The following is an 8,933-nucleotide window of genomic DNA, read 5'->3' on the forward strand; positions in this document are numbered from 1 at the left end:
CCCATTACTTAGCTGTGTGACTATGGGCAAGTTGCTTTCCGTCTCTGACTCTGAGATTCCTCATCTATCAAATTGGTTGATAACACCGAATCACTAGCTATAGATACAAAGCACCGAGCATAGTGCCTGGCATGCAGCGAGTGCTTCTCACAAGGTCACAATTACTAGATGCCAATGTCTTACCGTGAACTTTAGGTAATAGCTCTGCCAGGTCCCAGCCTTGGAATGGAAACAGCTGAGAACCTTTCTAGCTAGCCCCTGCTCCTCCTTGGATCCTACACTGGAGTTTTGCTCAATTCCTGAGTACTATTTTTCTGTTTTCCTTGCAGGTGTTATCCCTGAAGTGTGCCCCTTCATTCAAGAGCTCCCAGAGTCTTCTCATATCCACCATGAACACCTCTTACCTCCTGGCCTCACTTTTTCTAGGATCCCTACAGGATGAAAACAGGAGCAAGCAAAAGGGCATCCTGTACAACTTCTCTGACCACTGCCAGGATTCCATGGACCTGATGGTCTTCATCGTCACTTCCTATACCATCGAGACCATCGTGGGGGTCCTGGGTAACCTCTGCCTGATTTGCGTGACCATGAGGCAGAAGGAGAAGACCAATGTGACCAACTTGCTTATTGCAAACCTGGCCTTCTCCGATTTCCTCATGTGCCTCATCTGCCAGCCGCTCACAGCCATCTATACCATCATGGACTACTGGGTCTTTGGTGAGGCCCTCTGCAAGATGTCGGCCTTTATCCAGTGCATGTCGGTAACAGTCTCCATTCTCTCTCTCGTCCTTGTGGCCCTGGAGAGGCATCAGCTCATCATCAACCCAACAGGCTGGAAGCCCAGCATCCTGCAGGCCTACCTGGGGATTATGCTCACCTGGCTCATTGCCTGCTCCCTCTCCCTGCCCTTCCTGGCCCACAGCATCCTGGAGAATGTCTTCCACAAGAACCACTCCAAGGCTCTGGAGTTTCTGGCGGATAAGGTGGTCTGTACTGAGTCCTGGCCCCTGGACTACCACCGTGTTGTCTACACCACCTTCCTGCTGCTTTTCCAGTACTGCCTCCCGCTGGCCTTCATCCTGGTCTGCTACGTGCGCATCTACCTGCGTCTGCAGAAGCAGGGGCGCGTGTTCCGCAAGGGAGCTTATAGCTCGCGAACCGGGCAGATGAAGCGCGTCAACGGGGTGCTCGTGGCCATGGTGGCTGCCTTCGCAGTGCTCTGGCTTCCCTTGCACGTATTCAACAGCCTGGAGGACTGGCACCCCGAGGCCATCCCTGTCTGCCATGGCAACCTCATCTTCTTAGTGTGCCACCTGCTTGCCATGGCCTCCACCTGTGTCAACCCTTTCATCTATGGCTTTCTCAACACCAACTTCAAGAAGGAGGTCAAGGCCCTGGTGCTGACTTGCCAGCACAGCCCCCCCATGGAAGAGTCTGAGCATGTGCCCCTGTCCACGGTGCACACGGAAGTCTCCAAGGGGTCTTTGAGGCTAAGTGGCAAGTCCAACCCCATTTAACCAGGTCTAAGGCTTCTCCTTGCCACATTCCTTGCCAGGCTCTTTCACTTAACTAAGGGGGCATGCTGCTGACTGGGGTGGCATCCCCTGTCATCACTGGCTTTCTGGGGCCCAGATAGGTTGGCAAGAGCCCATTTTTGCATCCATTTGCGTCACGAGGCCTAACATTCAGCCATTTGTTCCGGGCAGAATTCTGAGTTTAGATTCTGCAGGTCACATGAATCTTTCAGCTGGAGCTGCAAGATTCCAGAGCCGGAGATGTCTGCTGGTAACAGGCAGGGTCATTCTGATAATTCAGCAACAGATGCCGGGCCTGGGAACCCAGGGAGTTCACATGTGCCAGGATGATCTTGAGGCTGCTGTGTACTGAGGGAAGGAGCGCTTGGGGTCAGAACTCTGGACTTTGATCCGACTTCAAAAAGAGATGATGAGTGTGGATGAACTTTGTAAGGGTAAAGAATTATATGGCTGCAAGCAGTGGGGTCTCTGTGACATTATTAGCACATCCAGCTGAAGAGATCAGATCCCAGGAGACTTGGATCCTTGTGCTTCTCTGCAGCAGGAATTCCAGAATTCACATCCTATTCCATCCTTTTTCCCTCTCACTGAATTTGCCACCTAATATGGAAATAAGCCTGCAACTGTCTCTCCTTGATGTGGCTGTGAGCACCTTGAGGGTGACATCATGTTGTCATAGAGCTTGTGTTCTTCATGCCTTTCCGGGACAGGCCTGGGTGCAGGAAAAGAGCTCCAGAAAAGCTTTCTGTGATGGATTGACGGTAAAGGTGCCACTCACTGCTGCGTGTCTGACCAAGGACAGGCTCCCTGTGCTATGATCTAGCGTGGGAAGGACTAAGGGCTCAGGCTGTGGCAACCAGTCTCTCACCTGAGCATCCTTCCTCCCAGGGCCTATGGACATGGCCGCCGGACAGAGACTTTGTGGCTCACCCCACTGTGGACCCACTACAGAGGCCTCCACAACTCCAGGCCATGACTGCAACCTTCTTCCTTACATGCTCTGACCACTGAGCAACTTGCCCTGGGTGATGTACCAAAATTCTTTTTCCAATGTCCCAGGACATTGGGCATCATAGTGGCCTTCCGTAGGAGCAGGGACAAGAAGTCCTAGAAGTCAGACTTAAGAGGGCACTGGATGAAAGGAGCAGGGGTCCCCCAGCCATACAGGGAGAATGGAGAAAGGGCTCCAATGAGTGTGAATATTTTACCTTACAGGTCGTGGCCAAGTCCCCTGGATGCTGAACCAGGTCCAAGTCTTCATTGGGGTATGGACCTGTTCTTGCAGGAAAGGAAGTGTCAAGGTTGCTCCTCAGTGGTCTTACATAGGATACCTCAGCTTGGCTTTGTCTGTTCAGACCCACCCTCCAGTGGAGTGTGCCATGGTCCCAGCATGGTCTCCCAGGGCAGGGTATTCAAATGCCAGAGCCCTTGGGAGTCTCACAGGACATCTGGCAAAGTGTCAGCTAGTGGCAGATTGAACAGCCACATCTGACTGTCTCTCTGGTCCTCACCCCTGACCTGAGCATCCACAACCCAAGACAAGTGCTCTTTGAGCCACCAGCTCCCTTCCTGGAGCTGTTCCTGCTTTTGGTCACATCTCCCATTCAGTTCCTTTGTTCCCTTTTACCCTGGATTTTTGGGCAGATTTCTTGAGCCACACTCTGGGACATAGCTTGTGCTTGTCCTCTGGTGCCATCTGCTGCTGGCTGCTCCAAGTGAGCACCTGCCAACAAAGCCCTGGCTCTTAGACCTATCCCAGCAAGACATCATTGTCCAAACTCCCTAAGGAATTGGGGGCCTTAGGCTCCCTTCTGAGCCCACACAAGTGCTTGGAGTTTTCTTCTCATTACTAATCTCAATGGTCCAAGATGCCTGGGGACAAGGATGATTGAGGGTGCTAGTATGCTTGAGGATGGGGGGCAGGGCGGGCATCTGGCACAGGTGCTTAGTGTTAGGAAATGGGGTAGTAGGTGGAAGCCTCACTACATGTCTTCTGTGCTTCCCTCACTTTGCTTAGGTTGACTGGACGGCTGCATCCTTTTTCCAGGTCCTAACGACCTTAGGGTTGCTTGATTACCCAGCGCCCTGGGAACTTACTATCTAAAGTGTGGTCCAAAGACCAGCAGCTTAGCATCACCTGAGCTCATTGGATGCACAGAGTCCTTGTTGCCACCCCAGACCTATTGAATCAGAACCCACATTTTATCAAGATCTGCAGCTTAACTGTATACACATTAAAATGTGAGAAGCTTTTCTTTAAGAAACAGGTTGCCCTGGAGCCTAGAGTCATCAGGCAAGCAACTGCAGACGCCCATTCTGGGATCTAGAGTGGAGCTTTAGCAATTTGAGTTCTGGAGACATGACTTTAAAATTGTTATTGCTCAAAAGGTGCCTTCAGTTTTGGTTGTTTATCTCATCACTGGCTGCGGGTGGTGGGGTCATATTTGCATGGGGTCATATTTCTTGTGGAATCTTTTCATTTCTTCAATAAATGTTTGCCAAGTGCATAGTTTGCATAGTTAACATGCGTAGTGAACACGCCCCTTTGTAGTCTGCTCCATTTCACTTAAAACAGTATCATCAACCGTTTTCCATCTTGCTGGCTATCATTTTTGACAGCTGCTTAGGAGTTTAGAAACTGTTCCAGCAAAAGCCAGCACCTCTCAGTATCTCTCTCTAGCTCCCAGAGGGGCTGCTGTCTCACCCAGCAAATGGACTCGCTGCCAACTGTGATGGGAGGAACCCACCTTACAGAGAAGTATCATGGCTACAATAGGAGACTCACACTGCAAAGACTGACCAGGAACCCTCAGAGGGTGAAAAGCTAATTGCATCCCAGCAGTCAGAGCTTAAATCCTGACTAAGGCTAGTCCTTCCTTTTTAAAGAACGTTGACTTATTTTGCTCATTGTAAAGTAAACATATCCATTCTTGAAAATAGGCAATATGTACAAAAATGAAATGAAGGAAAAAAAAAGGAAATCATTGGTAGTTCCACCACTCAAAGATAATCACTGTTTAAATTTGGGGGAGTTCTTTCCAGCTTTTATATGCATAATTATATACATATATGCATACATACATAATTATAATTATGCATATAACCCCCAGCTCACCCTTCTAGGCCTTTGGCAGCTCAGTCACAGCGGGCCTACACTTACCCAGCATGGCTTGGGCCTCACCATCTCTGTACATTCGCTCCTGCGGTCCCCCTCCACCCACTCCACCCCTGCCAGTCTGTAATGCCTCCCTCCCTAGTCTACATAGTTCCAAATCTTACCCTTCCTTCAAAACACAGAGAAAATGGTACCAGTCCTCATGCATTCACTCAGCAAACTTTACTGATTGCTTATTGTGTGTCAGGCACATGGGGAACAAGTCTGAAAAAAATCCCACCTCTCAGAGCTTTGATTTGTTTGTGCAATTGTAATAACTGGTCCTAAAGACGGACACACAGTGATGTGCCCGAGAGCCTACCCAGTCGTGGTTTTGAACAGATACACTCACCACTCCACAAGGCTGTGAGCTCTTTGAGGGAGCTTCCACCCCTCCTGCAGCTCTCATATAGCTTTGGACAGAGCAGGCACTCAACAAACATTTACAGCACGAAGAATTAGTATTGAAGATACTTAGTTACTTCATCTGAAGAGAACAACTAGTTCTGAGCTCTCCAGGAATCTGAGAGCAAAGGGGAGCCTGAATTTCCACTGACATTAGAGAAACAGTCCAGTCCTATGGCTGTGACTCTCATTTGACACTGCTGTTGTGGGGGCCGGGGGTGGGGGAGGGACTGAAGTGATCTGATTCACCACTGTGCTGCTTCTCTTGAGGCTAAGTGACTCAACCCAGGTTAACAGCTAGATAGGGACTGAGCCACTGGAGAAGTCACAGTGACACAGGAAAGACTCAGAATTTAATGGGGTCGCTGGAACAGAGGGTGTCTGGAAGAGGTGACAGTTTAGCCAAAGTGTCCAGAGGAAAACAAAAGTCCCCCGTAGACCCCCATTGTTCACCAGATCTCACTCACTCTCTTCTACTCAAGAGCATCACTCCAGCATCACGTGTTTTCTCTGTTCCCTTTGGCATGAAGTCCTCCCAAGCCTGTCTCATCCTGAGGCATCCACCTCCTCTTCGCCCATGCTCTTTTGTACTCACTAGTCCATCCATATAGCTGTTGCCAAGGTTGCCAGTGACCTGCCAAATCCCGCGGCCAATCCCCAGTCTTGTCTGATGTGATCTTCACTCTCTTCTTGATTGTTTCTGTGTGTGGCTTTTCCATAGCTCTCCCTGCCTCACTGGTCAGTCCTGCCCTGTCTCCCTCCCTGGACTCTCATTGCCCTGATCTTGGAACGTGGAGCACCCCCAGGGTGTCACAGAGGTCCTCTCTTTCCCTGCGTGAGCTCAGCCAGTCTTCTGGCAGGGAACACCCCTTAATACCTCCAATTGTGAGCCTCCCTGACCTCCAGACTGGGGCATCCAGGCATGCTGTGCATTTAGTAGACATCCAGTTGGCATTGCAAACTTGGCTCGTTCAAAAGCAAACTCCTGATTTGCCTCCCCCACCTCCTTCCTTGGTGCCCCTCTTTCAGGAATAAGCAAGCCCCACTTTTCATTTGCTTGGGACACAGACTTTGGGATCCACCTCCTGTTCACATCCTGCATCCATCAGCTGGTTCTGTAATCCCTGCCCTTAATGTGTTCAGAATGACTAAGTCTCACTGCTCCTCCTGCCCTGGCTCTGCCCCCAAAGCCCATTGTCATCTCTGCTCTGGGCTCGTCTCTGGATTCACTCTTCCAGAATGATCCTTAGAAACCAAAGCCAGACACTACCATCCCTCTGTTCAGAACCCCCCCAGTGGCTTTCTGTCACTCGCAGAGCAAGTTACACCATCACAACCTGCCCTGCTGTCCCCAGACTTCTGCCCCTCTCCGTCCTCACTTCCCATCACACTTCCCTTGCTTTCTCTTGGGAAGCAGTGATTTCTCTGTCGCCTCCTGCTTCAGCTCTTTGTTCTTCCTACTCTTGCTGCTTGGAAAGGTAACTCCCATAGCAACTTTCCCTCTCTCTCCTTCCCTTCACCTTAAGTGAACCTTTATCAGAAGATTACTTCCTTAACTACCCTGTAATAAAACTCTTCCCTCGCAGCAGGACCTGCCACCCCCTGGCCTGCCAGACTTTGGCTTCCTCTCTCACTAGGGTGGAAGACTGTGAAGGCGGGGACTGCGTCAGGAACTGAATGTTTTACTTGCTGTCTGGCGCTCAGCAGAGTGCCCATCTGCAGGACACGTGGAGGATACATCTGCAGTGCAAATGAATTCAAAACTTTTGCAGTTGATCAGCAGAGAGCTATACTTCAATCTCTTATGTGTGGAGGGCAGGCATCGGGCTTTGTAGATGCCTGGTCTCTAGTTGGATGCTATTGTTAGCTGGCAGCATGACTTAGAGCAGATCACAGTTGGTTTCTTGTCCCTCACCTACAATAATACAGACTGTTATGTATTTTGTGTCCCAAATGCTGTGCTAGATTCTTTATATACACTGCCTTCCCTTAAACCCAAGATTAGGTAGATGAAGAAGCTGAGGCTTATAGAAGTGAAATAATTTTGTCCATATTTTCATTAAGAGCTAGACTTGAAATGCAATGGGTTATATTCTGAAGTCCATGAGTTGGATTATTGTAGCATGAGGACAGCTGGCCAGATGGTCTCCAAGTGGTCTTCTGGCTCTTAGCTAGAGAGTTTCAACTTTTGGGCAATGGAGAGGCCCTGATGGGTTTTAAGCAGGGAAATGGCACAGTTGGGTTCCACATAAAGAGAATGGTGTGGCTACATTGGCCTAGTTTCCCCCAAACCCAGAATCTGGGGCAGAGCAGAGGCTTATGGGTTTTCCTTTAAAAGGGAGCAGGATCCCAGGGAACAGAATGAGAGACATGAGGAATGAGAAGAGAAGCAGTGACGGTTAATTGGAAGATATATCACTGAGCTGGCTGCTTCTAAGAGACAGCTGATTGCCCCATCTCTTGGATCACTATCTCAGGACGTTCTGCCTGGAAGGAAAAAAAGATAAGAATTTATCCATTGGCTCCTATATTCCACTTGGCAAACATTTGCCCTGTGGAATGTTAGTACCTCCACACGGTGTTCTGGGGATACACATTCACACACATACTGAACACACTTCGATGTGAACAGTGCCACTTCTGTAGAGGTAGGATTGTGAGGTGACATGCCATCTGCTCACACCTGTGTGCAGTCGAGCTCCTCCTGGAGCTGGGAACTTCAGGGGCTACCGAGTCAAGAGGATGGGAAGTAGGGCATAAACAGTGACGGAGGCGGGTTCGGAGCTCAGCTTGGGATGGGACATGTTATGGGTTGGATTGTGTTTTCCCAATTGATACGTTGAAGTCCTAATCCCCAGCATTTCAACTTGTGACTTTCTTAGGAAACAGGGTCACTGCAGATGTAATTAGTTAGGATGAGAATGTACCCTCATCCGATATGACTAGTGTCCTTATCAAAAGAGACAATTTGGACACAGAAACCCACACACAGGGAGAATGCCACATGAAGATGAAGGCAGAGATCAGGGAGCTGCTTTTGTAAGCCCCGGAACTTTGAAGCAAACCACTGGAAGCCAGGAGAGAGCATGGGACAGGTTCCCCTCAGCCCTCGGAAGGAACCAACCCTGCTCACACCTTGATCTTGGACTTGCAGCCTCTGAAACTGTGAGACAGCAAATCTCTGTTGTGTAAGCCATCCATTTTATGTTACTAGGAAACTCACAGAGGAGGAGAGACCCATCCATGTGAGGTATTTGTCAGTCCGGCACTCAGTGTCTGGAGAAAGACTCCAACTCAATGGGTTATGGCAAAATGGGGAAATCCACTCACTCAGGTAATGGGGCTGTGCAAAGGAATTTCTTTGACTTTGGCATGAATTCAGGGGTTCAAGTCATGACATTAGGGCTTTCTGTCCTTGCCCCTGTCTCCACCTGTTGGAGTGAATGTTTGTGTCCTCTGGAAATGTAATGTTGAAGCCCTAACCCCCAATGTGATGGTATTTGGAGGTGGAGCCTGTAAGACGTGAGTAGATTTAAATGGGGTTATGGTGAGGCTGTCTGCAAGAAGAGACCAAAGATCCTGCATGCTCGCGCTCGCTCTCTCTCTCTCTCTCTCTCTCTGCCATGTGAAAATACAAGAAGGCAGCCATCTGTAAGCTGGGAAGAGAGCTCTTGCCAGGAAACAAACCAGCTGGCATCCCAGATCATGGAACTTCTCAGCTCCAGAACTGTGCAAAATAAATTTCTGTTGTTTATAAGCTTCCCAGTTTAAGGTGTTTTGTTACAACAGCTGGAACAGACTAAGACAGTCTGGAGTTCTGGAGAGAGCTTTGGCTAAGG

At 49.4% G+C, this 8,933-nt stretch overlaps 1 protein-coding gene across 1 annotated transcript; it reads left to right on the forward strand.

Moving 5' to 3' along the window:
* The first annotated feature begins 334 nt into the window (after positions 1-334).
* LOC100955114 (neuropeptide Y receptor type 4) lies at positions 335-1,766 on the forward strand. The gene has a single exon (XM_003803022.2). It carries the CDS (start codon positions 390-392, stop codon positions 1,515-1,517), a length of 1,128 nt encoding a protein of 375 aa, XP_003803070.1. The 5' UTR covers positions 335-389; the 3' UTR covers positions 1,518-1,766.
* The last annotated feature ends 7,167 nt before the right edge of the window (positions 1,767-8,933 follow it).

This window comes from Otolemur garnettii, unplaced genomic scaffold, assembly GCF_000181295.1.
Source record: "Otolemur garnettii isolate 467f Iridium unplaced genomic scaffold, OtoGar3 scaffold00275, whole genome shotgun sequence".
NCBI classification, from domain to species: Eukaryota; Metazoa; Chordata; class Mammalia; order Primates; family Galagidae; genus Otolemur; species Otolemur garnettii.

What these genes read in the sequence shown, in the direction of transcription:
- LOC100955114 (XM_003803022.2), top strand. Translation starts at nt 390, where the DNA reads ATGAACACCTCTTACCTCCTGGCCTCACTTTTTCTAGGATCCCTACAG.